The sequence below is a fragment of the Pygocentrus nattereri genome, chromosome 9, assembly GCF_015220715.1.
Source record: "Pygocentrus nattereri isolate fPygNat1 chromosome 9, fPygNat1.pri, whole genome shotgun sequence".
Lineage (NCBI taxonomy): Eukaryota > Metazoa > Chordata > Actinopteri > Characiformes > Serrasalmidae > Pygocentrus > Pygocentrus nattereri.
In genome coordinates this window covers 13,515,857-13,543,825 of record NC_051219.1, presented here as the reverse complement: position 1 = coordinate 13,543,825, position 27,969 = coordinate 13,515,857, and the positions used below count along the sequence as shown (strand labels likewise).

The 27,969-nt window shown below is 41.6% G+C and overlaps 1 protein-coding gene across 1 annotated transcript; it reads left to right on the top strand.

The window, feature by feature from the left end:
• The first annotated feature begins 1,899 nt into the window (after positions 1 to 1,899).
• On the top strand, positions 1,900 to 27,969 carry si:ch73-290k24.5 (F-box only protein 41). Its single transcript, XM_037541528.1, has 14 exons — positions 1,900 to 2,368; positions 3,838 to 4,481; positions 13,734 to 13,941; positions 16,421 to 16,494; positions 17,023 to 17,291; positions 18,529 to 18,674; positions 18,801 to 18,884; positions 20,727 to 20,842; positions 21,683 to 21,835; positions 21,953 to 22,048; positions 23,242 to 23,360; positions 23,482 to 23,640; positions 24,350 to 24,465; positions 25,473 to 27,969. Exons 2-14 carry the CDS (start codon positions 3,844 to 3,846, stop codon positions 25,530 to 25,532), a joined length of 2,238 nt encoding a protein of 745 aa, XP_037397425.1. The 5' UTR covers positions 1,900 to 2,368; positions 3,838 to 3,843; the 3' UTR covers positions 25,533 to 27,969.

Here is a 27,969-nt window from a genome sequence, read left to right as displayed (position 1 = left end):
CCCTGACAAAACACACACACACACACACACAGATCTCTCTCTCTCTCTCTCTCTCTCTCTCTCTCTCTGTCTCTGTCTCTGTCTCTCTCTCTCTCTCTCTCTCTCTGTCTCTCTCTCTCTCTCCTCTCTCTCTCTCTCTCTCTCTCTCTCTCTCTCTCTCTCTCTCTCTCTCTCTCTCTCTCTCTCTCTCTCTCTCTCTCTCTCCTCTCTCTCTCTCTCTCTCTCTCTCTCTGTCTTTGTCTCTCTCTGTCTCTCTCTCTCCTTTACTCTCTTCCATTTCTCTCTGTCCCTCTCTTTCTCTTTCTCTCTTTCTCTCTCTCTCTCTCTCTCCTCTCTCTCTGTCTCTCTCTGTCTCTCTCTCTCCCTTACTCTCTTCCATTTCTCTCTGTCCCTCTCTTTCTCTTTCTCTCTTTCTCTCTCTCTCTCTCCTCTCTCTCTGTCTCTCTCTGTCTCTCTCTCTCCCTTACTCTCTTCCATTTCTCTCTGTCTCTCTCTCCCTCATTCTCTCTCTCTCTCTCTCTCTCTCTCTCTCTCCCTCTCCCTCTCTCTCTCTTTCTCTTTTTCTCTCCCTCTTTCTCTCTCTTTCTCTTTCCCTCTTTCTCCCTCTCTCTCCCTTTCCCTCTCTCCCTCTTTCTCTCTCTCTCCCTCTCCCTCTCTCTCTCTTTCTCTTTTTCTCTCCCTCTCTTTCCCTCTTTCTCTTTCTCCCTCTCTCTCCCTTTCCCTCTCTCCCTCTTTCTCTCTCTCTCTCTCTCCCTCTTTCTCCCTCTTTCTCTCTCTCTCTCCCTCTTTCTCTCTCTCTCTCTCTCTTTCTCTTTCTCTCTCCCTCTTTCTCTTTCTCTTTCTCTTTCCCTCTTTCTCTTTCTCCCTCTCTCTCTCTTTCTCTCTCTCCCTCTTTCTCTCTCTCCCTCTTTCTCTCTCTCTCTTTCTCTTTCTCTTTCTCCCTCTCTCTCTCCCTCTCCCTCTCTCTCTCTGTCTCTCTCTCTCCCCCCTCTCTCTCTCTGAAAATCATGTAAAGTTAAAGCAACCTTTTAAGCAATTTATATGAACTTCATATGGTAATGCTTGCTCTGATATACATGTCTCCTTTAACATTTAGTGCCTAATACTGTCCTGTTGGTTCAGCGCGTGGGCTGCTTTACAGTAGCTCACATACTTCACATTCCTCAGCTTTACCCTTTTAGAGCAAAAGAGAAGAGAAGCTCCGAACAAACCCCGTTTTCGGCGCTGAAAGATGCGCTGTGATGTTCCTCTGCAGGTAAGGAACTCAGTACACGAGAAATTCTTTTATTTTTCACTTGATACTTTGAGCTGTTTAATGAGCTTCTTGTATTCTTAATCGTCCTTTCATTGAAATAACAATACATTCAGTTGATTATGGTTTTAGGCTCCTCTGCCCATCTCTGGAACGCAGCTTGATCCCTTAGTAATCAATCAATGAGCTTTACTGGAGTTTACGCACTGTACTTTTTTTCTAGTTAGACCTCTACAGCGCCCCCTGCCGTTATGTCCCGTGGCTTTCCGGATCTTCGGGTGCGTGAGCGCACCTCGAGGTCTCTTTGAGGTCCATAACAGACATTAAGCGCTCTCAGTTTCAGGACTGTCTGAGCACAGCGACGCTCAAGCCCAGAGGAAGCCGGAGTGTGACGTGTCCTGTATCTGGGGCGTTACTGTTATTTTTTCCTCTTCCGTTTTCCGACAAAACCCTTCAGATTGGCTCCAAGTGCTCCATTTCATGCACTTGTAACATTGATTGGCTAGTGACGTGTAGCCCTACTCGTAGTCAGTGTGCTGATAGCCAATCACACAGCAGAAAGCGGCGCGCTCGGAGGAAATCTTAGGTGGGGTGTGTTGGAATACGGGTGGGAAAAGGCGTTAAGCACGCAGCGGCGCCGCTGTAGCTGTCCATGGTGCTGGCCAGACAGCGATTACAAACCCAGGTGGTGAGATCGTGTTAGCCAATCTGGGCTAAAGAGGCGAGATACTAGCCAATCACAGGGCAGGAAAAATGTGGCGGGCCAATCCCAAGGCGGGCTTGCCTGAATACGGGTGGATGAAAACCCTCACCGCTGTATGGGCGCCGGTTTGCGTAGCTTTTCCGGTCTTCAACTAAGTCCATGTTGGTCGCGCGCAGCGGCGTCCTCGCGCTCTGACCGAGCCAAGAGCGCGCCATGTGACGTCACAGGCGGCCCTGAGAGATGCACGAGACTATTTAACACGGAGGGAAAAGCGCGAGGGGCCTCGCCGCCACTTTCCTGTCCTCTATGAGGGGAAAAAGAGAGTAACGGAAGGACATATGAACAGTTCCGTCAGCATCAGCTGAGCTCGGTCTGCTTGCGCGGTGGGAGGGACAGAGATGAAAGGAGACTGAGTGAGTACCGGTTGTATTTAAAGCTCGTTTGAAGCAGGAAGAATAGTCTGCTCTTCAGTTAGAGAGACAGCCTGGTTTCTTTGTTTTGTTCTGTTTTTCCTACAAGGAATGAGGGGGGTTGGGGTGGGCTGCGTCGGCCTGACCATATAGGATGTCAGACTATTGCAATGCACGAGCAGCTTCCCCCAGTGCTTCCTCAGTTTTGTGTTTTTTAGTGGGATGGTTAATAATGTCGTTTTACTGTAAGGTGTGGGGTGCGGGCCACGCGGGGAGCTCTGATCATGTGTAATCAGCACGGTTAGAAACTGGACTGTTGGAAAGAGAAGATGGTTTTACTTGCTGTAAACTGTCTCAGGTGGGGTTTGGATGTGCAGTGAGACTTGATTTGGATCAGAGAGAGGGTCTCGTGCCGCGGTGGCACGCGGAGAGGGCAGAGGCTTTGTCTGCATGCCAGTCAAGCGTTCATAACGTGCAGACCGGAGGAGCGCGCGCTCTCCCCCTGCGCGGGCTGTTAACGTTCCAGCACATCACTGGGGCAGCTTTGATCCCCCTTCCGCACGCGCCTGAGGACACAGGCTGAAATACACACGCGTGCGCGCCTGCACGCACACACACACACACACTTATGCACACACACTAACACACATCTATGCACACACACACACACACACACACACACACCTGTGCGCACATATATAAACGCACACATAAACTCACACATCTATTCACAAACTCACACTCACACACGTACACTACAACACAAGTACACACACAGTACACCGTGCATAAGCCAGTAAGACAGGAGCAAGAATAGTAGCTCATTCTGGATGTATGTGCACATGAATTATTAAAAAGTGACTTTAACAGAGCGGAAGCCACTACATAACACATCCATATATATAAAACACAGAGAGAGCAGGAGAGAGAGAAAGAGAGTCTTCAATCCTGTGCTCAGCAGACAGACACTTCAGATGTGTTGGGGGGAGAGGTATCACCACCACCTCCATATTGAATACAAGCTGTGACCTAATTACTGCTCTGCACCAGTCTCGTTTTATCACATTACTGCATCACTTTCTGTTAACGTTAACACACACCATATTGTTCCAGTTATACAACACAGGAAGGAAAGAGATAAGAAAACACAGAGAGAAAGAAACAGATGGGAAGCATGTAGTACTGTAAGATTGTCAGAGGCCACCCTTTGTTTATGTCATTTCCAAAAAAGTGAAAACTATTTCCAAGTTCCAAGTTCAAAAAATGGTTAAACTCTACAGAGAAAATGGAACTCCTAATCACCATGCAAGATGTGGTAGACCACTCTTGAAATAAAAAGAATGACGGGTGGTCTCTATAAAAAAGCTCTATAATTGACCTTTTTGTCAAACTTCAGTAGTAGAAAATAATGAAGTGAGAAAGAATAATTAATTGTGTACTTGTTGTCTGGTTGTTTTTGTACACATATGTAGCACACAATGTCAACCACCACTGGGCCATCAATGTGTTGTCCTGACTGTGGAGAGGCATGTGGTTTCAGAGACCTGCAGATAAGCCACACCTGCAAGAAGATCTGTGTGACCCCCAGGCGAAAGTCAGAGGGAGCTGTTGTGGCTCTTTCAGCTCAACAGCAGTGCTCGTCTTTAGGGAGCAGTCCAATCAGCCACCCCTTACGTCTGGAGCTTCTGGATGCTCTGAGCTTGGCCTCTTCAGCCGCGGTTCCTCTGCGTCAGCTCCTCGTTCGCAGACATGCCCCCTCCCTCTCCCCACTGATGGCCATGGCGGTGTCTACTGAGGCACGCTCGGAGCAGGTGGTGGCCCAGCTGAGTGTGCCCTGGCTGGGCAGGCTGGCGGTGGAGGCCCGGCTGCAGCAGCTGGCTCTGGAGGTCCAGCAGAGGGTGTCCACTCGACTGGGAGTGCTGCAGGATGAGGTGAAGAGGAGGAGCGCGGAGGTGCGTAGGGCAAGAAGGGAGAGTGAGAGGATGGAGAGAGAGAAGCGAGAAGCGGAGGAGAGGGCGGCTGAGCTGGCCCGGCAGGTGGACGTTTCTGTGGAGATGCTGGCCAGCCTGAGGCATGAGCTGATGGAGAGGGAGGAGGAGCTCAACCTCAAGCATCAGTAAGTTCATATATGTGTTTACATTGTCATATAATATCAAAATATTTTTCCCCCAGTGTTTTTTCAGCTTCCCTTTACATTGTTTGAATATTTCATGAGGAATGAAGCAATAGAAATGCTGCTTGTAATAAGAAGACTCCCTTTATGTTGGCATATATTAAAGAACATTTTTATATTCGTATGAATGTGAATATGAAAATGTGTTGCATGTATTGGGATGAGACATGGCATAAATCTAATATGGGTATCTGTATTGAATGATATGTACAGAAAATACTCAATCAAATATTAGACAAAAAATTGGTGTGAATCCAATTTAGGAACAAATCTAGCCTAAAATAACACAGAATTACTTAGCACCACAAAATGCAAAGTGAGTAAGTTATATTATAACAGTAAACACAAAGGTTTCAGATTCCAATATTTCCTTTTTACCACAAGTCTAAAAATCTGGTGTGATTTGTGTGATGCATGCAGCGCAATAAATCCAAGTTCATAAGCAGCTTTTGGTTGATTAACTTATACTTTGAAATCAGATTTTGATAAAAACATAAACGCAAAAAAGAAAATATTTAAGCTGTGCCTTCATATGCTCAAACTCAGCTTGAAATACATTACTTTGTATATGCAGCATATGCGCCCCCTAGAGTCCACTGTATCGCTCTCCATTAAAGTACCCCCCCTTTTCTTGTAGAAAGAGCCTTAGTCTTAAGACTTCTATAAGCATGCCTGTGTCTGCATTGGGTGCTGTATCAATAAGATACAATGTCCAAATTTTCCTACAAAGAGTCTAATTTCAAAAGAAGTATGGTGGTGGATCATCAATGCTTTTGCAAAGCCATGAAAATCCTATAAGTATATGCATCATGGAAATTATCAAAAAGCTGGAGATTTTAGATGAATAGCTGATATTTTATCAATGTGAACATTATGTTAAAATAATCTGTTAAATGCAAAAGTCTGCCTGGTAATAACATATTTGTAATGCCGGGGAGCGAGGAGGCGGACGCATATGCAGAGGTAAGCGACCTTTATTCAGGGCAAATCCAGGGTCATGGTCAAGACAGTCCAGGTTCATGTAGCCAACACAGATCGATTTGGGTACAGACATGATGCAATAAACACAGACTGAAATCTACAATGGGAAAACAGACCAAACAAATCAAACAGCATGAGCATACAACCAAACAATTCAAACAAAGACCAGTAACCAGAAAGGGAAAAACACAGGGCTTAAATACATAAGGGTAAATGAGTAACAGGTGGAAACACAGGTGGAGACAATCAGGGGCAGAGTAACCAAAACAAGGGGCCGGACTAGGAAAACAAAACAAATGCACATGGGCTAAACCAAAACACAAACACATGGTCAGGACTGGGAGGGGCCAATCGTGACAATATTCAACACTGCGTACACTTGAATAATCTATTTGCTAGTTTTTACCATGCTTTCAACATTGAACCTTGAAACTGCTAAAAAGTAACTTTACAAGAGAAGGGAAAACAATTCCATCTTTCCTTGAAAGTTAACTTAACAAGTATTTATTGAAAGTCATTTTGGACTATTTCCACTGGTCCATTTGTCATGATGTAGTGCAAAATATAATATAAAATAGAAATTCAGATTTTGTTATTTTTATTGTGTTGACATGTTTGTGCAGATGTAATGGACTACAAGTCTTTTGGCCTGCTGCAAGTCTTTGTTGGAATTTCTTCCATACACAGTTTAAGCTGATACTAATCAAAACAAAAGACAATGGTTATTGTTCACTTTATCAAATACACCAGTCATTCTGGAGGGTGTTGACAACTTCAACATGGATCCATTCCTTATTTCATTTACTTGACTGTGTTCTCCACATGTGTCTGAGAACATGAGTAGACTTCTGCTTTCTGTTGCCTGCACTTTTTTACAACCATATAGTGCTGGAATTAGTCTCTTGTTGCCATGGCAGCATTCACTGGAGTCCCATTCCATGGGTGTCTGCCTCACTGCCGCATTAGATATGCAACTTGACAGGGCAGCAGGACAGTACCCCAGGTCTCTCACGCTCCCTGCATGCGTCCCTGTGCATACAGGCCATCCAGCCCATAGCGTCTGATCTATTTATGTAAGTAGGTTAGCAATATCTCAGCAACACTTGCTTATACACTTTACAAGAGAAGGGAATCGCCTTTATTAGAAACACTTACCTCATACGTTCACTCACTGCCCACATTAGAATCATCTAACTCATACATCCATTTGCTGACCATATTAGAAACACCTATTACCCCCCTTTACATCCAGTCACTGACCACATTAGCAGAAACACCTACTCATATGTGCTGTCACTGACAACCTTAAAAGAAACACCTGCCTCATACTTCCAGTCACTGACCACATTAGCTGAAACACCTACTCATATGTCCACTTGCTGACCATGATACTAAAAACATATACCTCATACGTCCACTCACTGACCACGTTAGTTGAACCACCTACTTGTATATCCACTCACTGATCTTGCCAGTAGAAATAATGACCTCATACATCTATTCACTGACCACTTGACATGCTACACCAAAACTATCAATCCACTAGATAGGTCCACGATTAGAGATCCCATTGTGCACAATCTATCGGCTCCCCTCTAGCTTTCTTCATTGGTCAATTTATAAATCACTGTTGACCAGATATTGTTTGGGTGGTGGTCCATTCTCAGTACAGCAGTGACGCTGGCAGTGAGTGTCACAATGGTATGAGTATATCAAACAAAGCAGACTGTCACTGTTATTTAGAGACCGGCGCTCTAAAATATCCAAAAGCCAAGAGTGGCTCCATGGTCAGATTCAGACCAGTGTTGAAGGTCTGGATGACTAAAATAAACTGTCCATCAACAGATGGGCTACAGTCTCTAACTCCACACCAGCAAGGTGGAGCTACAAGGCAGGTGTTTCTGATCAACTGAGCAATGTTCTTCTTATAGTATTAATAGAAATTATTCTCAGAGGCAGCCTGACACTACTCACCACTCTTCATACCTAGTCAAGGTTAATGGGACAGTCCATCCAAAATTAAATAACCATCATTACATCTATTGCAAATATGCTTACTCGCATCGTACAGTGCTGCCATAGTAGTCTTTAGTCTTTAAAGACTTGGGAAAACCCTCTTCTAATGATGTATCTTGAAAAGGGTAGGAACTTTTAAAACACTAGACCCTGGCTTGCTCAAATTCACTTCAGATAACCTCGACAACAAGCTAAAAACAGAAATAAGCAAGGTAAGCTACATTGCTATGTTCTTTTCTCTGGCTGACAGTGTAAAACATGCTTCTGGAGCCCATTTTGTGCTGCATAAAGATGTTTTCTTTATGATTTTGTTCACTGACTGAGGTGTGACGTACTGATGCTAGTAGTCCAGATTGGTTGATACCACAGGGATTCTCAGTGGTTGTTTGATGTATGTGTGTAATGCATGCTGGGTATTGTAGAGAGAGAAAACAAAAATGATATAAAATGTTGAGCTCTGTTGAACTGAGGGCGCTGAGAGATTTTACATGGCAAATAACAGGAGAAATTCACTGATTTTTAAAATTTCTACATAACTAGATGTAAGCAAAGTCTTTCAGAGTAGTTTAATGCAAAATGCCCAACTTGCTGAGTTACAGTTGTTTACAGTGGTCACCGTGTGTTCTTTGGGAAGCAGGAAAGGCAGTAATGCGGGGGAAGATAATATCCTACTGCACACATAAGAAAAAAAAAGAAAAAATACAGGTATTAGAATTGGAAGAAAAAATAAAATCCTTAGAAGCTGCCCATGCGGCTTCACCACAAGAACACACAATGAGCAAGCTGAGAAAACTCAAACTAGAATTAAATGAAATAATAGACAAAAAGACACAATTTTTACTGCAAAGGTTGCGTTGGCAGAACTTTGAACATGGCAATAAAGCCGGAAAATTCCTTGCTAACCAGTTAAAGCTAAATAAAGAAAAAACAACTATCTCTTCTATTAAAGTCTCAACTGGAAACATTACTCATGATCCACAACAAATAAATAAAGCTTTTAAAGAGTTTTACAAAACCTTATATTCATCACAGATTAATCCTTCTAACGCAGCTATTGAAGAATTTCTTAATAATATAAATCTCCCCAAGCTGAAAAATGAACAAGTTGTTGCACTGGATTCACCACTTGCTTTATCCGAATTACATGAAGCCCTGCAGCATCTACCAAATAACAAAGCCCCAGGCCCAGATGGATTTCCAGTAGAGTTCTACAAAGAATTCTGGTCTGTGCTAGAACCAACCTTTTTCAGAATGGTAACTCAAATTCAAAATGAGAACGTACTGTCCCCAGACATGAATTCTGCTGACATTAGCCTACTTCTTAAACCAGGCAAAGACCCTACACTGCCTTCTAGCTATCGCCCAATTTCACTCATAAACGTAGATCTTAAAATTATTTGCAAAGTCCTTGCCAGAAGATTAGAGGAAATCACTCCACTTATAGTACATCCTGACCAGACAAGTTTTATCAAGAGTAGACAATCAGCCAATAACACACGCAGACTAGTAAACATAATAGATTACTGCACAATTAACAAATTAGAAACAACCATTGTATCTTTAGACGCAGAAAAGGCATTTGATCGGGTAAACTGGAAATATTTATTAGCAGTCCTACACAAATTTGGATTTGGTTCAACCTTCACAAACTGGATCAAAACCTTACATAGCTCTCCTAGTGCACGTGTTAGGACAAACGATATCACTTCACAAAGCTTCACTCTGCAGAGGGGCACCAGGCAGGGCTGCCCACTATCACCCTCACTTTTCGTTATCTTCATTGAGCCATTAGCAGCAGCAATTCGACAAAATACAAATATTAAAGGAATTAACACAGAAACTACAAACCACAAGATAAGTCTTTATGCAGATGATGTATTACTTTTCCTGGAAAACTCCCAAGCTTCTCTCCCGAATACAATTAGACTAATAGATAGCTTCTCTTCTATATCAGATTATTCCATCAACTGGGGAAAATCAACAGTTTTGCCTATAAACTGTAGTTTCCAGAACACAACCGCCATTCCACTACAATCAGGTAATATTAGATATTTAGGCATACATGTCTCTGCTAGGCTTTCAGACTTAGTGCAGTTAAATCATATCCCTTTACTGAAAACAATAGAAGATGATCTCAAACGTTGGAACGCCTTACCTATATCACTCATGGGGAGAGTCGCTACCATTAAAATGATGGTTTTACCAAAAATCAACTATTTATTCTCACTAATCCCAAATAAACCCCCTGCTGCTTGGTTTAAGTCCTTAGATTCAAACATCTCACAATTCTTATGGAAAAATAAGCCATCAAGAATAAGTCTGAAAACTCTACAAAAGCCGAAAAACAATGGTGGTTTAGAACTACCAAATTTTTATAATTATTTCTTAGCCAATAGATTACAATACATTTCAAAATGGATCAAACCTGACTTACTAGACAGTCCATGGTTGGACCTAGAACAAGCATTCTGTAGAAAAACAAAACTCTCAGACTTACCTTACATTAGCTCTAATATTAAGCGCCACGACGCTTTTAAAAGCCTCAGTATAAATAGCTCACTGACAGCCTGGTGGGAATTTCTAAAACTAACTCGGTCTCCACTTATTCCATGCAAACTAACACCCATTTGGAACAATCCAGACATTTGTCAGAATAAGAAAGTACTAAATTTCACATCATGGCGTGAAAAGGGAATAAAAAATTTAGAACATGTTATTAAAGAGGGAAACTTTATCACATTCCAGGAACTCATATCAGAATATGGAATAAACAACAGTAAATTTCTTGAATATCAACAATTGAAATCCATCATTCAAGAGAGATTTAATCCCAACCAACTAAATCTGGAAATATCAACATGGGTAACTGAATTTTTAAATTTATGTACCCCTAAATTATTATCAAAACTGTACAAATTATTATTAAAATTTGATGACTCAATCTCCCTCCCGATAGCCAAATGGGAACGTGATCTCTCTATCAATCAAGATCAAAGCTTTTGGATAGAAATATGTTCAAATATCTTCAAAATAAGTAAAAGCCCCAACTTACAACTTATACAATACAAAGTCCTTCATAGAGTACATTATACAGGACAAAGGATGTTCCAAATGGGCCTAGCACAATCAAACATATGCACCCACTGTACAGCCAATGTAACCGATAACTATCTGCATGCTATATGGGATTGTAGGCCTGTTCAGATGTTCTGGCACAGGATATGTACAGACTTGTCCACGTGGCTTAAATGTTGCATCCCAACCTCACCCAGACTGTGCATCTTAGGAGACGTCAGTGAATTGGTTATGGATGCAAATACATCACACATAGTTCTCACTGCCCTATGCATCGCCAAGAAAACCATCTTCATTAACTGGAAGCAAAAAAAAGATCTACATATTACTCTTTACAAAAATTTATTATTTGATCACATTAGTCTGGAAAGAATGTCTGCTTCCTCTAAAAACCAGTTGGAGGAATTTAACTCTCTTTGGCTCCCACTGATCAAGTCGGGGTGGTTGGCTGTGGTTTCATCTCCCGGGTGGCCTAGTTGGTGGCTGGGAATTGACTCTGGGATGACTGCTTGTGTCGGTAACTTCCTGAGTAAGCTGGGGGGCCTCGGCGGCTGACCTGGGGTGTCTGTGTGCTTGCCCTGGTTGGTGGTGGATGGGTGGGGGCTCGGGGGGCGCCGCCGTTTTGCCTCGGGTGCAGGTCCGGGGATGCGTGGAGGGCGGGTGCAGGCCCTGGGTAGGGTATCTAGCCTCCCCTTCGGGGCTAGTGGCGGGACCCGGGGCCCGATGCCTTAGAGCCGCCCGACCCCATGCTGGGTCCCTGCCCGTGCGGGGATGGCTTGCGGGGATGGTGGTGCGGGCGCACCACCGGGTGGGGCGGGTTGACCTTGCGTCGGGGCGTCGGGTCTGTGCCTTGGGGTTCTGGGGTGCCTGAGTGGCGGGGGTGGGGCGGTGTCCAGTGGGGGGGGTGTGGGGTGGACTGGGGGCAATGGGTTCCTGACTCAGGCCAGCTTGTCTTCTGTCTCGTTGATGTCTGTTGTTGTTTGACTGGAATGGTTCGGTACAGGTGTATATAGATGTGGGGGTCTATGTGTAGGTGTATATATGAGAGCAGGTGGATGTGTGGGTGTATATAGAGGATGAATGTGTCTAGGTGTACATATATGTCTAAGTGAATGTGTGGGTACACATGAGGGTAGATGTATATGTGGGACGGGTGTGTGTATGTGTGGGGGTGTGTGTGTGCGCGGGGGGGGGGGCTGTGTGTGGGTCCGGGGGTGTGTGCGGTGGGGGGGGGGGGGTGTGGATGTGCGGACGCCCGCGTTCGCATGGGCATGTGGTGCTGTGTGGTTGGTGTTGCTGGGCGGGCTGCTCTCTGCGGTGGGGGAGGTGCAGGCTTGGGCGGGGTGGCGGCATAGGGTGTCTCCGTGACCTCCCCGGGCCGACCTCATCCTGCCTCGAGCGGGGGGACAGTGAAACGCGGAGCCTCATGAGCCAGCTAGTCAGCTGGCTCTCCTCTTCCAGAGGATCATTGCCTCTGGACCTACATACCCCCCCTCCATCCACCCCCAGACACACACACACACACACACACACACACACACACACACACACACACACATACACATACATACATTACTCCCCCACCCAAGCAAACACACACAAACACACACAGTACTCATACATTTAGGATCCTGGGGGCAGGCATGTTGCCGGGGGTCAATGAGGTCGACCCGCTGTCATAGCCTCACTCATCTCCTGACGACTGTCTGTCCCTCAGTTTTTACTGCACTTTAGACATTCAGGGCTTTTGAGGGGACGGTGTAGATGGACACTGCAGACCAGTGGCCCGGTGCTTAGCCCATGTTTGCCTACACACCTGTCCCCCCAATTTTAACTACACCATAGTATCACACACTACCCCACATTCATATACACCAACTCCTGCACTCAACACTTCACTGGAGGTGGAAGGGTGGGAAGGTCATCCCTCACCCGTTTCCTGCTCCCTACCGGGGCGGGGTGTTGAACGCCGGAACAGGGGCTGGGCCGGGGGCATTCCTGGCGTTCTGGGGGTGTGGCCGCGGAGGGTGGCCGGTATGGCGGTGCCAGCCATGTGGCATTGTATGGTTGGGTGGGTGTGGGCGTCTGTGCGCCCGCGCGCATTCTTCCCTGGCGTGCGCCCTCGGACTCGTGTGCAGTTGTGCATGTTCCTCCCGTGTGTGCGCCCCCCCGCACGTGTGCACGTTCGTCCCATGTATGCATCCATATACAAACTGTTACTGGCTGGCCTTTTGATGGGGAGGGGCATCCTGGGGGCGGCTCTGGTTCCTCTGGTTCCCCTGGACCTGCGCTCCATGGCTGGGGGGGGTGCTGTCCGGAGTCCCCCACTCCCTTCCGCTGGGATGGGCATGCAGGGGTCACTGGGAGATACGGCCCAGGGTCTCCCCTGCTCCGGGGGGGGCCGCGGCGGGCGGGATTCCCTGGTCTTTCTCTGCCTTCCTCTGGCCTCTGGGGGGATGTTGTCGCAGCTTTCTGCCCTCGATATTGAGTGCATCTTGTGACAAATTTATACTGTACTGCACTCACAAACACACACACTCACATACACATACATCACAGTCATTTGTGTAGTATCTCCAAGTGCTGTACGTCTCAGGTACACTTTCTTCTCTTTTCTCAGGAGCAGCAGTTGGTGAACCATCGCCGTGGCATTTGCGCTGTGTTTTTCTTTTTTTCTGCCCTTATGTTATTTCCCTTTTTTACCCCCCCCCCCCCCCCGCTTATCTCTCCTCTCCCTTCTTTACAGATTCCCCTGGCCTGTCAAGTCTGGCATGATGCTAACACATTTTCATTAAAATATCAAATGTATAAACAAAATGAAATCAAATAATTAAAAAATAAATAAAGAAAAAGAAACACTGACAAGATGAGCCTATAATCTATAGTGCTCATTTTGGAAAAGTAAATCTGTTTGGCACAGTAACGCAGTCTGACCATAATTCTGATTGCAAATCTGCCAGACAAGACAGGCAAAAAAAAAAAAAAAAAAAAAAAAAAAAAAAACAGTTGTTTACAGTGGTGATAGGAGCGAGATGTCTGAATTTAATTCAGAAGTTTAATGTCGCTAAAGCTCCCTCACAGAAAAATATTGCATGTGTGTTTGTGTGTGTGTGTGTGTATCAGGGAGGTCTGTGAGCTGGACAGGTTTGTGCGAGAAACTGCTTTCAGGGAAGCAAGCGCTAAGATCCGCCTGCAGAGCTTCATTGAGGATCTCCTGGAGCGAGCAGAGAGAGCAGAGAATCAGCTGCAAAACCTACATAGTCTCTCACACACACCCACTGACATGCCATCGCTCCACGGACCACTAGCTCCCAGAGGACCACCGTATCAGGTAGGAGCTCATTTCAGTGTAGCACTGTAATCTGGAGCTGTGATATCACTCTTAAAAGCATGATTGGTATTAATAGGATGGTGACACCATCACCAAAAACTGCATGTCATCTCAAGCATTAGCTTGTAAAATTGGACTTTTCACAGCACCTTAGTGGCTGTATTTCACATTAGAAAAATGCATGTGTCCCTAATGGTTGTTTACAGATATGGACGGATGAGAAATGAAAGGAAAATCCCGAATAAGTGCAGATGCTTCTAGACAGGTTTACTGCATGAGGCAATTGAGCAATAGCTCAGTGGCATTTATAAAGACGATGAGCAGGCCCGGTTGAGGAAATGTGAGATGATTGGGGTATGGATGGCAGGAGTGTCTTTCAGTAGGAGCAGTAACTAAAGTGATATTTGACACCTATGAGAAAAGCATCAGTAAACATGGTCAAACGTGCACATTCTGTAAAAGTGATGCTCATGCATCAGTGTGATTTGAAACAAAAAATGAAGAGCTGTCCAGAGGATTTGTTATTCTCTGGGTAGAAGTTCAGTTCTAGAAGTCTGTAGAATCTACACCAAGGAATACCAAAGCTGTTCTGTTGGCTGGTGGTGGCTGGTCTTCAAATCAAGGTAGCAACCTCACTATCTAAATAATATACATCAATATGGCTTAAGTTCTCTGGCCTCCTCTGAAAGAGTAAAAAACCTGTCTTTGGCACTAATTTTGTGCTGAATAAAGATAAAATCATTGTTTTCTTCATGATTTTGTTCAATGACTGAGGTAAGACTTACATTAATGCTAACTTGGTTGAATATATTAGCCCATAGGTTAGTGATTAGGCTAGTAATCCAGATTGGTTGACACCTCAGGGATTGTCAGTGGTTGTATGATGTATTTGCATGCCGGGTATTGCAGTGAGAGAAAATTGATGAACAAAAAAATGATGTAATGACATAAAAATTGCAATTTATATTGTGTCGCTAAAGTTGTCCTTTTGATCTAAATCCTCCACATGAACAAATTAAAAGACAGACAGTCAGACTCATCTCTTGCTGGAGTTCTGATTCCACTAAACCATAGCTCTGGAACCCAACTCTGCTTGAGTCCTATAAGCCTTTGAGCCATTGAATGGTGTCCATATTCGTGCTGACTTCTAATGGAAAGCTCAGTATGTAAATATCCTGGAACGACAAATTGCAGTTCTTACTTTTCTTGGTCAACAGGTAGTTCCAGTTCTAAAATCTGCATTTTGGAGCTGTTGTAAAATACTGGACATACACACACCTATGACTGCCTCACAGCAAATGAATGCTATACTACTGCTCCACTGTTACATTGCCCACATGGATCATTGTGTAAACAGTGCACTATTTGTCCAGTATGCAGATGTACACACTTGCCTGAATCCCACGTGGTTATTTGTTCACACATTGACATATTATACACTGTTTTGGTGCAGTATTTTAATTCCTGTGTAGTGCACTATGTAGGGAGTAGGGAGACATTTTTTAGTCCCAGCATGAGAAATAGGACATACAACAGCAGCAGCTTGGTGGTAAATAAGACTGGAACATACATAGAGGAGCTAATGGAAATCAAATGAAAATAATTTTGTAAGCAAAAATTACTTAAAGCAAAAATCTTTGCATTATACAGTGCGTTATTTTGATAGGTGAAGTATTATGTATTATATAACAAAAGTTAAAAAGTTCATGAAATGACTAGAGTGGGTGATGAAAGATCCTTGCCCACTTTCAGCAGTCCATGATTTTTTGGCAAAATAACATACTCTAAAGTAGCAAACACAGTTTCTTGCAGTAATAATTGTTTATCTTGATCTTTATTAATAATAACTTAAATCATTAGTTGAGAAATGTGTATTTAGTCATATTTCATGTTGTCTGCATTTTATAGAAGCATAAACCAAAAACTTAGGTAAGGGGGTTTACTCTGCTTCACATATGTGCCTAATAACACTACTCACTACTCTCTTATGGCTTACTGCTTTAGTATAGTTCTTTACATATTATATAGTGTTCCTACAAAAACAAACTGACAAATGGGACCAAAAGAGGTTATCTGAAGCACTTTTTCTTCCCTATACAAACTTTCAATTGATGGCTCTTTAACAAAATAAATGCCAATAAATTATGTGAACATGAAGAGCCTTTTTAAAGTTTGAAGAGCCTCGACACAACGTTATGATTCTATGCCAATTAAAGGGTTTTCCTAGAACCATACCTCCAAGCCAAGAACTGTATTTTAGATGCAAAGTGGCATCTCATGGGACTGGCTAACTCATTTACTCACTCACGATCAGCAAGCTGGAAAGTCTCCACAAGGGGGTGCCATTAGCAGTCAAATGGCTTTTAACACTTCTTGAGGGCAGTACTTTTCATCAGTGACACCATGTGTCCGTTAAGAGTACAATTCCTTTCAGGATTTATCTCATTTAATCCTATCTTCATTCCCTCTAATCAACCAGAGGAGCTACAGTGTATCAGGGATGTCAAGGTGCTGTTACTCGCAGTATGATCGCAGGGGTAGTCCACTTGCCAGGTAAATAAAGCATGTACTTCATAAAGATTATGCATGCCTTATTCTGTAACAGAAGCAGGTCAAAGTTTATTTTCATATACAAGTCTTAGAAAAAACGTCTTGGATAAAACATTCAAGCATCCTAAAATTTTAGAACATTTGTCAAATATTAATGGCTCCCCATTTGCTTTTATTCTAGATGCACGGGTGCTGTTTTATTTATAAATCATTTCACTTATAAATTATTGTATCTATAAATGGGCAGTCCAATTAGCAGGTAGTTCAAACATCTATTTCATATAGAACATGCATTTTTCATGTAGAACATGAAAGTTTTTTTTTTAAATGAGTAGGCCAAATCATGCTCTCTGAAAAGTTCTTACGTTTTTTAAGTCATGCATTAAACATACATCCTAAAATATTATTGCATTTTTAAAACATTAAAGGCCTCCAGTTTGGTTTAATTATGTATACAGGGGTGTTGCTCTTTTTTACAACAATTTTGTTTATAATTTGTATCTGTTCTGGCACTGTACATCTCCTCGGCAGGTACAGTGGCAGCAGGATGCGGACCCTGTCTGTTGGGTCTGGGGGATGTGAGGTGGACTGGGAGGGGGTACCAACTGCTCTGGAGGCACAATATTACCATGTGCTGTGTGCGGGTCTCCAGGGTCCACAGAGGACCCCTCCATCTCCCTGCTGGACCCCCAACACACAGCCCGGAACTGAGGGTGACTCAGACAGCTGGTCCATCTACACTGCTGAATCACAGGAGGATCTACACCCACGCAGACGCTACAGAACATACAGCAAGACAGGTAACACAAAGGCATGTTCGGTTCAACTCTGAAATATCTTCTTTGCTCAATGCAAGAAATAAAAGCATTAGCCCTTGCAAGAAGAAATGAAGACAGAGACCAATGGCTTACATTCAGGCAGCTAAAGATTAAATGTACTTCTTACATCAGGAAAGCCAAAGAATTTCACTACCAGTTATTTTCAAATTCAGCTTCAAACTCCTTCAGATTCTTGAAGACAATTAATTTGCTCAAAAATAAATCACTGTCTATTTCAACCTATATATTAATTAATGATCAATAGATTTATATTCAGAGAGATTAATACTCATTTTGCAGCTACTGGACATTTATTTGGTAATACAAACGTGGACGCACCTCTCAATGATGATGTTCATCCTCTCTCTTCTCACATAGTAGCTTAAGCCCCTGATACCATCAACACCCCAATTATTTTAGCACACACTGCCTATGATCAACTTAAAACATTTCTCCAAATTCAGTCTTGTCAGACTACCAGTCTGTTTTTACAGAAAAGCATAGCACAGTCTCTGCTGCTACTGTCATCTTAGATGATCTTTTTAGTGCCATGGATAGAAACAAACAGTGTTCAGTCATTTTCATTGATCTCTCTAAAACTTTTGATACAGTTGATTATTCCCTACATTTTATAAGTCTATAAAATATTTTTTGTGACCACAGAGCTACCTACTAAATTAGATATTATTTCTCTTAAACATAGCAAAGAGTGGGTGGGCCTGGGACAAAGTCAGTCAAAGCTACTATCGGTAACTTGAGGTCCCTCAAGGTTCAATCCTCAGACCAGTATTATTCAATAACTATGACATTCTACCTCCATTGTCAACTGCAAAGTACATTTATTTACGACAACACCTTTTTGCACTGCTCATTTGATCATGGGAAAACTGCAGCATTGTTTTAATGCCTTACAATCAGCTTTTTACAACCATAAACTAATAGAAAATGTTGAAAAAACTTACGTTATGCTGTTTTCCAGAGCCTTTTCCTGATTCCAGTGTTAACTCTGCTACATTGTAAATGGGCGCCACCCTCATTGTACTCCAACTTTAAATAAAGTTTGATTGATACATTGATAAATGTGTGTGTGTTTGTGTGTGTGAGAACATAAATGTGCATGAAAACACAAAATACAAACATACCCACATCCACACACCATACTTACAAATATATGTCTATAGAAATGTACAGAAATGTACGTTTTTCTGGTTTTGAACAGAACATGCCGCCTTCCACTGCCAGACCTGTCACCATAGCAACAGACCTGCGGAATCAATGATATGTTCAGAGCGAATGAGAATGAGGGCGTGGCTTTTCTGTGTCTTCACTTACCTGGACACACGCTCCCTCCTCACTGCAGCACAGGTGAGTGTGTGTGAGTTTGTGTGGGGAATGTGTATATGCACACTCGTTGTAGGACATGAATATTACTATTACTATTACTATTATTACTCTTGCTGAAAAGTATAAGATGTATAATGTGTGTTACAGGTATGTAGAGACTGGTGGAGTGTTGCTCGTCACCCTGCAGTGTGGACCAGAGTAACATTAGAGAACGCTCGCATCTCATCAAAGGTATTACTGTTCTGACATATATAACGCACATAACACAGACTCACATACACAACCACACACAGTGGCTTGCACTTCAGTGAAATTAGAATAGAATTGAAATAGTATATTTTTATACTTTTCTACAAACCTCTAATCCTAAAAAAAGTTATGTAAAATGCCCCTGACCTTCGATCCCTCAAATGAAACTGCATTAAAAACTGGCATGGTACTGTGATGGATATCACCACATGGACTCTGAAATACTTTGACAAACCACTGTCAGTAAACACTGCTCATTACTGCACTACACTCTGCACTGTGGAAACCATATGCTCACCACATCCAGAAATGCTGCCAACTTCTCTGGGTTTGAGCTCAACAATGGACTGACGCACAATGGAAAAATGGATTGTGGTCTGATGAGTCAGATTATTTATGAAAATAATGGCCATTGTGTTTTCCAGGTAAAAGTTGAAAAGTTGAAAACCTAATTGCTAGCAATGTAAAGTATGTATTAGTGCCCGTGGAATTGGTTACTTGCATATCTGTGAAAGCACTCTTAGCCCCAAAGGCTTTATGCACATTTTAGAGCAACATATCGCTGTTGTCGGAAGAAATCCTCGTATCTCCCAAATTAGAGCTTTACAGGAGAAAGAAAAAACATACTGTAGTTTTAATGCAAGTTAAAGGAACCAAACATCTTTCCAAGTCATTTTGGGCCATTTCTTTTGCTCCATTCATCATGAAATTTATACACAATATAAAGGGGAACAGGTCCTTTGAAATTATGTCAAAAACTGAAAAATGACAAAAATGGAGATACGAGGTTTTCTTCCGACAGCAGCGATATGTTGCCTTCATGACATTGTTTGCAGCGACGTCCATGCTCATTGCAGCATGAGTACATTCAAACATTCTGCACATGTTACAACACTATGGCTGTGTAATCAGAGCGTGCGGGTGCTAGACTGGCCTGCTTGCAGTCCCAGGCTCCTATTGAAAACGTGTGGCACATTGTGAACTGCAAAATGCAACAACAAAAGCTATTTATGGTTGCATAGCTGAAGAGTTGTACAACAGAAAAATGTCAAAAAAAATCACTATCTTGTGACTTCTTTAGTCCCCAAACAATTTTAAGTGTTGTATAAAGGAAAGTCCAACTTTTTTGGAATGTGTTTGTCAAATTTGGAATACGCATGAATTTAGATTTCGTATTCAACACCAGATATCGTGCCAGTTTTCTAAAACACAGGGCCAGTTTAACCGTGATGATAAATAGTATCCGTAACAATTTTTCCTAATTTTTCCCATTTTCTTAATTTAAACATCTCTGTAACACAACATAACACAATCCTTACAAAAGTGCTTGCAAGTAATCAACAGTGTTAGGCATGTTAAGGCACTCAGTTGAGTAAACAAGACCTTTAAAAGGCACTTGTCATGCAAACCCTCTAACAGTGGAGGAAGAGGACTCACTTGAGCAGGATTTCAGATCGGCAGATTTAACTGGCACTGTATTAAAACCAATCTTTTCTTCCTGCACCATTCAATGTTTAGCGAAGTCCCCTTGATGTGCAAATACTAGTAATGCCACACGTTGGGCTATTACTGCTGAGTTCTATGAATGTGGTCCTTCATATTTTGTACTGTTCAATGGAAATCAGGTCAAGCAGAATTTACTAATCAATGCTTTCTGTTAGCATTAGCATTTCACATATTTTCCCAGTTTTTCTGAAATTGACGTTTGCACTGCTATTAAACAAAATTCTATAAAGTGCACAATTCCACCATGGTTTTATATTTAGCATATTGTGTTAATGAAATATGTTTCTGTGTGTTTGTGTGTTTGGGGTGTGCGTTTAGTTCATGGTGACACTGTCTCAGTGGTGCGGTCAGACACAGTCACTCATTCTGCACAACCTCAAACCTCGCTCACGCAACCGGAAAGAGAGTAAAGAGGAGTATCAGAAGAGCACAAGGTACAAACACACATACACACACACGGAAACACACCTTTTCTCTTTCTGAAGAAAAAGCATTAGAGAAGAGGTCACTATTAGGTGGGCTGTGGTCCGAGTCGGACCCAGACGCTGTCCTATTCAGACCTGGACCTATAAGCGATAAACTCTGGAGAATTCTTTAATTACGACGGGGTGGTCCTAGTCAGTACCAGTTTAGTGGCCTGGGAAACTCACAGATCAATCGCATGAGCTGTAAATATCACGCGTGACTCTACTCAGCCTTTCAGATCTGTGCATTACGATGAGCACTGAGACTTGAGTGAGTGACGCACACACAGGGGAGGGACGAGGCGAGAAACAGGAGTCGGAGAAGAAAGTGAGTCAGAAGAAAGTTCATTCACATGGTGTTCTCTAAAAAGAGAAAACTGAATAAATTCTGTTGAAATGTTACTGAATTGTACTTTATTTGATTTGACATTCAGTAGTAACTACTACTGATATAACTAGATATAACTACTAGTATACGTCAGTAAACAGTATATGGCACAGAGTTGTGATGCAAGTTAGACATTATGAAGTTCCGGACATTTGCTTGAGGAAATTTTCTCTAACTGGACCTTGAATTTGAATTAAATACCCCTGCATTAGAGTGTGCCCAGTATTCTAAGTGTATGCTGCGTTACGAGCTGGTCTAGTGTAACTCCAAGCAAATGTTCAGCTATCACATTGAACCTAGAAGACTTCCTTTGTTGAACATAAATCACACCACTTACACACACCTACATATACACCAATTTGATCTTCTCGTTGTACAAACACTTTATCTGAAGTATTTTTATTGAATTTTACTGTGTACAGGGGCTGCCTGGAGGTGGGTCTAGAGGCGGTGCTAAAATCAGCAGGGCGGTGCCTAATGTCTTTGACCATCTCGCATTGCCCCAACATTCTGACGGACAGATCACTGTGGCTCGTCAGCTGCCACTGCAGAGCACTGCGTGCACTTACTTACAGGTGAGTGTAAAATTTAACACAGGCAGAATGACAGTATTTAATCTTTATCATGACAACATAATCTACATACTCCATGGACACACCAACTAATATTATGCTCTGTTTATATGAATTTAGGAGTTCATCAGACCCCGTCGGACAGGAGGTGATCTGGGCTTTAGGAGCGGGATGCAGAGATATCACCAACTTACACATAGCACCTCTACAGCCATGGTGAGCCTTCATCAAAGCATAATCATTGTTATCAGCATAATCAACATCTATATCAACATTATCATCATCATCATCATCAACATCTATGTCAACATCATCATCATCATCATTATCATCATTATCCTCATCATCATCAGCCTCATCATTACCATGATTGTCACCATCACCAACAGACATCTCGACAGCCATGGTGAGCCTTCATCAAAACATCATCATCATTATCAACATCATCAACATCTATATCAACATTATCATCATCAACAACTATATCACCATCATCATCATCATCATCATCATCATCTATATCAACATTATCATCATCATCATCAACAGCTATGTCATCATCATCATCATCATCATCAACAGCCTCATCATCACCACGATCGTCACCATCACCAACAGACATCTCGACAGCCATGGTGAGCCTTCATCAAAGCATAATCATTATTATCAGCATAGTCAACATCTATATCATCATCATCATCATCATTATCCTCATCATCATCAGCCTCATCATCACCACGATCATCACCATCACCATCATCAAAACATCATCATCATTATCAGCATCATCAACATCTATATCAACATTATCATCATCAACAACTATATCACCATCATCATCATCATCATCAACATCTATGTCAACATCATCATCATCATCATCATCATCAATCATCTTAATCACCAGCTTACACACAGCACCACCATGGCCAAGATGAGCCTTTATCATCATCACCATCATCTTCATCACTAACTTTTACCTAGCATCTCTACAGCCATGTTGAGACTTCATCATCATCGTCATCATCACTATCATCATCATCATCACCACCAGCCTACACATAGCACCACTAAAGCCAAGATTAGTCTTTAGCATTAGCATCATTATCACCATCATTGTGATTTTCATTTTCAACAGCTTACACATAACACTACCACAGCTTCAGTGGGTCTTCATCATCAACATCAGCATCATCACCATCATCATCAACTTTATCATCACAATTATCATCATTATCTCTATCATCATCATCATCATCATTATCATCTCTATCATTATCATCATCTTTATCAACCTAAAAGTCTGGTAATGAAAAGCACATAAGCTCAAAAGTACATTAAAGTGCTTTAATTTGTTCCCTCATTCTAAATGCTTACTGTTCATATCATTTAATGACTCTGATCTTCAGTCAGCAGCCCACTCGCTTCAGTAATCGCTGCTTGCAGACAATTGGCCGGTGTTGGCCTAACCTGCGGCAGGTGGGTGTGGGCGGGGCTGGCTGTGGCATTCAGGGATTGGCCTCTTTGGGTGAGTCACAGGCATGGTTACATCTTTCAGCTGAATCTTCACTGAAAACTGTGTTAAAGTATAGAATACCATCACCTTCATTCTTTATTCCTCTTTCTGTCTTTTTTCCGTCTCTCCACAGTGAGGAACTGTGCAGGTGTGTGTGTGCTGGAGTTGGACCACATGAGCGAGATCAGCCAGGAGGGGGCAGCAGAGCTGGGCAGAGAGGGACTGCAACAGCTACAGACGCTGATCTTCAACTCCACACCTGTCACTGCTAAAGCCATACTGCACTTTAACAGTGAGTTCTATGCACACACAAGAGCCAAAACTATTCTGACTCAAATGGTGCGGTTAAGTGATCCTTAATAGACTTGCTCATGTGGTTTCTGACGCTGAATGGCATGTCATCATCTGTTTAGATGTTAGTATATCATACAGAGTCAGAAACCACATGCGCAGGTTTTTGTGAGATTGCTAACCAATAAAATGTTGTTTGCGGAGAGGGTGTGATGATTTAGCTATACAGTTTACTAAGTGGTGGGCATAAGCTTGGCTCTGCTCTCAGGACTCTGCTTACATAAAAATAGCAGTGGCAAACTCCGACTATAAGGGTTAAGCCTTAAGTTCAAGGCATAAATGTCAAAACATTGATTGGCCAATTTTCTGCTCAGACAGATATGTATTTTTTAGGTCCCACAAAACACCAGGCCTACTCTTAAGCCCTAGAAGGCCCTGAGGGTTATCTTCTGGTAAATGGAGGGTGTGGCATCTTCTACACATTAATCTGGCCTCAGCTTTCAGGATTTTGTCAGTTCCATTCTGACTGGCTATCCATACGTCTGTGTGAATGCACTTCCACTCACACTTCCTTTCAAAGTAGGTTTCTCTTGGTTGTGCAACAAAATGCACCAGACTCTCTGTGAAGTTTGGCTTGTGGGACTACATCTTGGTTGATCGATAATATTTAAGGGAAGAGGAAAATGGACCGTTTTACTTTCTCTCCCCAGGTGTTTGTGTAAAGCTGAAGAATATTGTGGTGCAGATGAGTATTGCAGATTATTTCGAGGATGCTGAGAGTGAAGATGCAAAGAGGTTGTTTGATGAGATTGTCAGCAACTTGCAGGTAAATTATCCATATAGATTTTGTCGGCAGTGTTTGGATTTATATTATAGTATTTAATGTGGGTCTTAGGTGTAACATAGCCAATGAAACTAGTGATCATGACAGGGGCCTTAAGGCTATATGGACCACTGACTGTTGGTTTGTTGTTCTGTTAATTGTATATTTGACTCATAATTATACTTCATCTTAATTTCCCTTGTTACATGACCCTCATCAGTAGTTCACTTCTTTTATGGTGTAATGAGACAATAGAAGCCATATCAGAGATTTGATATAATGTATTATGACAAAAATGTATGTTATATGTAATATCAAATATTATGTATATTATGTATATATTATGTATAACAAATTATGTATAACAAAAAAGACAAACACAGCATACAGCGTACCCTTGAGTGAGTCCTCAGTGAATGGAAGTGAATAGAGCTAAACAGAGCTAAAGTGGAATGTGTTTCTAGCCATTTATGCAGGAACATCTTTTACTTTTGGAAGGCAGAAGAATGTATTCCGTTAACAAATTAAAGGAAATTTGCTTGTATCTTTCAGTTTTTCTACAGCAAAAAGTTTTAGGCGCTAAAAAGCTAGAATTACTGGTACTTGCTGATGTCATTTAAGTTAGTGAGGCACTGTTAGAAAGTTGCGTAGTTTAAAAGTGCTTAAAATATGGCAGCAGTGTTGAGATGTTTGATGTTGTTCTGTGAGTTTATTTATCTGCACAAAAATGATTTTCAATAAGAATTTACAAATTACGATTTTGCACAAAAGCTTCATGGGAGGCCATTCATTCAGGATTTGCCTTGGAGCCCCCTCTAGTGCCCAGCAAAGACAATACTGAATAGCAATTCCCCTCACTAGAAATCCTCTGGCCATAACACCCCTTATACATCCTGTAGTCTATTGTGATCTGTTGCAGTGACCAAGTATTATATGGACATGACTAATCATTCCAAAGATTCAATAATGTATGAACAGACCAATTAATTCCATTTTCTTTATTGAATCAGGCTCTGAGGAAGAGACCCGGCCTGTCTGACATCCTTCAGATCAAGGTGGACAGACTGTGATGTCATCAGCTAGAACATTTTACCAACAGAACCTTCCTGTTCATCACTGTGACATTCTACCTGACCAAATACACACACACACACACACACACACACACACACACACACACACACACACACACACACACACACACACATTTTGCACCAATCATAACAATAACAAATTCTCAGGTCTGACTTTTATTTTAACATTTCAAGTATGAGACATATTCCTGAAAAATACACATGTATATACACACATTTATTACCTAACCTTACCTTTTATTTTCCCACTCCTTTTGTTACTGTTTACACATGTAAAAATTGGTGGTGACACTTTATTTGAAGGCTACCTTCATAGAAACTTTATAGCACAGGCATAAGCACTGAATGACATATCTAAAAAGGCAGTTTTGAGAATTTATGAGAATTTATAATGCCAGTCATTGCAGGATGACAGAGATTTTGAAGTAAATGACATTGTATTGACTAAAGAGGCCTTAAACTAAAGTGATGAACAGCTATTCCATTTATTACACTGTTATGAAACATTATTCCTAAAGGGACTTACACGCAGAGTGTAATTACTATTACTCTAACAATCAGCATCATTCTAGTTTAGTTCATCTCTCATTATCTGCCAAGTGACTTTTCAATATGTCCATAGCAGGGTAAACTAAAAATCCAACAGTAAATGGAGAAATTCTAAGTAAATTCCAGCCAACCTTTATGAGTTTCTATAATTATGAACAAAGTGTTTATAAACTATTGGAAGAATCAAGAGATAAGGAAGATAATGTGATCATATTATACTACTGGTAATATTAGGAGTAGATCACATAGTGATTGTATCAGTATTAAGTGAAACAAAAATTGAACTGAACTGAATTCTAAACACAATAAAAACACTAAATGAATTCAAATAAACATCTGTCATTTTGCCTGCCACAGAGGAACAACAGGCCAGGCTACGGCTGAATGGGCAGCCCAACGTTTACTTAAAACCTACTTACAGGCAGAGACTATCCCAGAATGTGTGTCCAAATACAACATTTTTGAAACATGATGTTAAAAAAAGCACTAAACACATAATAAAATAATAATTCCCCTACATCCAACAAATGTTCTGTTAACTCATATCAATCTTGAATATTCTTATTGCCCTTATAAAACTATACAATGTCATTTACTGCTTACAATGTCTTACATCATTGTACAGTTAGTGGCATAAATATGAAGTATCACTTTATAAATAGGTTATTTAACTCTAATTCTGTCCCTATGCAGATAGCCTTCACATATAGCGCTACCAAACAGACATACAGGGGCAAAAGAAAACTCTGCTGCAACATTTGCCAGTGATTTTGGGACGTCCAAGTGGTTACTTGCAAAAACCAGGACCTCGATAATAGTAAGCATGTCTGTATAAATTGACCTTATTCAAACTGGACGGGTTAAAATACTGTTTAAGGTATTGTTCCTGTTGTTTTTAGTGTATGTTTGTGATTTTCATGTCATATCTTGTTTTAATGGTCCAAAACTGAGAGCTACTGGCTTGTTATGCACCTATTTTATATTGTAACCAGAGGCTGTAGATCCCCCATGTACAGAGGCAAACATCCTTATTTAGCCTGAATAGATTACTTCCTTTGGTAAAGTAGCTTCCAAATCAGTTTAAGACAATCAATCTCCCTTATATTCAAGTCATTGCTAGGCATAAAATCATATTTACACAGTTTTCTCCTCACTCTAAATGTAATTTATCAGCCAAGCCTGGGTTACTGACTGTGTAATCATTTGGAGGGAAAAATCGTGTTAATTAGATTTTTTGTCAAACTATGACTTTTAAATGTTTAAGTGCTTCCAAACAAGCTACTGTTACTATCTAGTGTACAGTGAAACATAGCAGTGCAGTTGGATTGGATTACAGTACCACTGCAATAGTATGCATCTGACAGGATCTAGGTGGTAGTTTTTCTTTTAGTGATTTCTTGTTTTCAGCATCTACTGATGAGCACAACTCACTAGGAAAGAGAAAAGAGAAAATGTGTTTTGAATATAACTGTAAAACCCAAAGGTCATGTGATCTTCTGTGGTTTGCATTGCAATCTATGTAAGTGTCAAAATGTTGTTGAAGTGTCTTAAGTGCTTTGTTAATGTTGTAAAGCACAAATCATGAGACAAATTCAGTGTTCAGTCCCAAATGTTTAAGATGTCTTGGGCCAAATGTACCGCAAATAAAATAAGTTCACTTGTGATGTTTTTTGGATGTTAACACTGTTAACATAACTGTGCTGAATCGCTAAGTGAATTATTCTAGATCAGTAGACCTTTGTTGGTAAGTGGGCAAAAACGATCATTTAAATAAACAATACGTGTGGTGATGCAAATGTTCCTCAAAAATGTTTGGAAAAGTTGCTTATAATTTATCTAGAAATAATTTTAAATAAAACTGAAG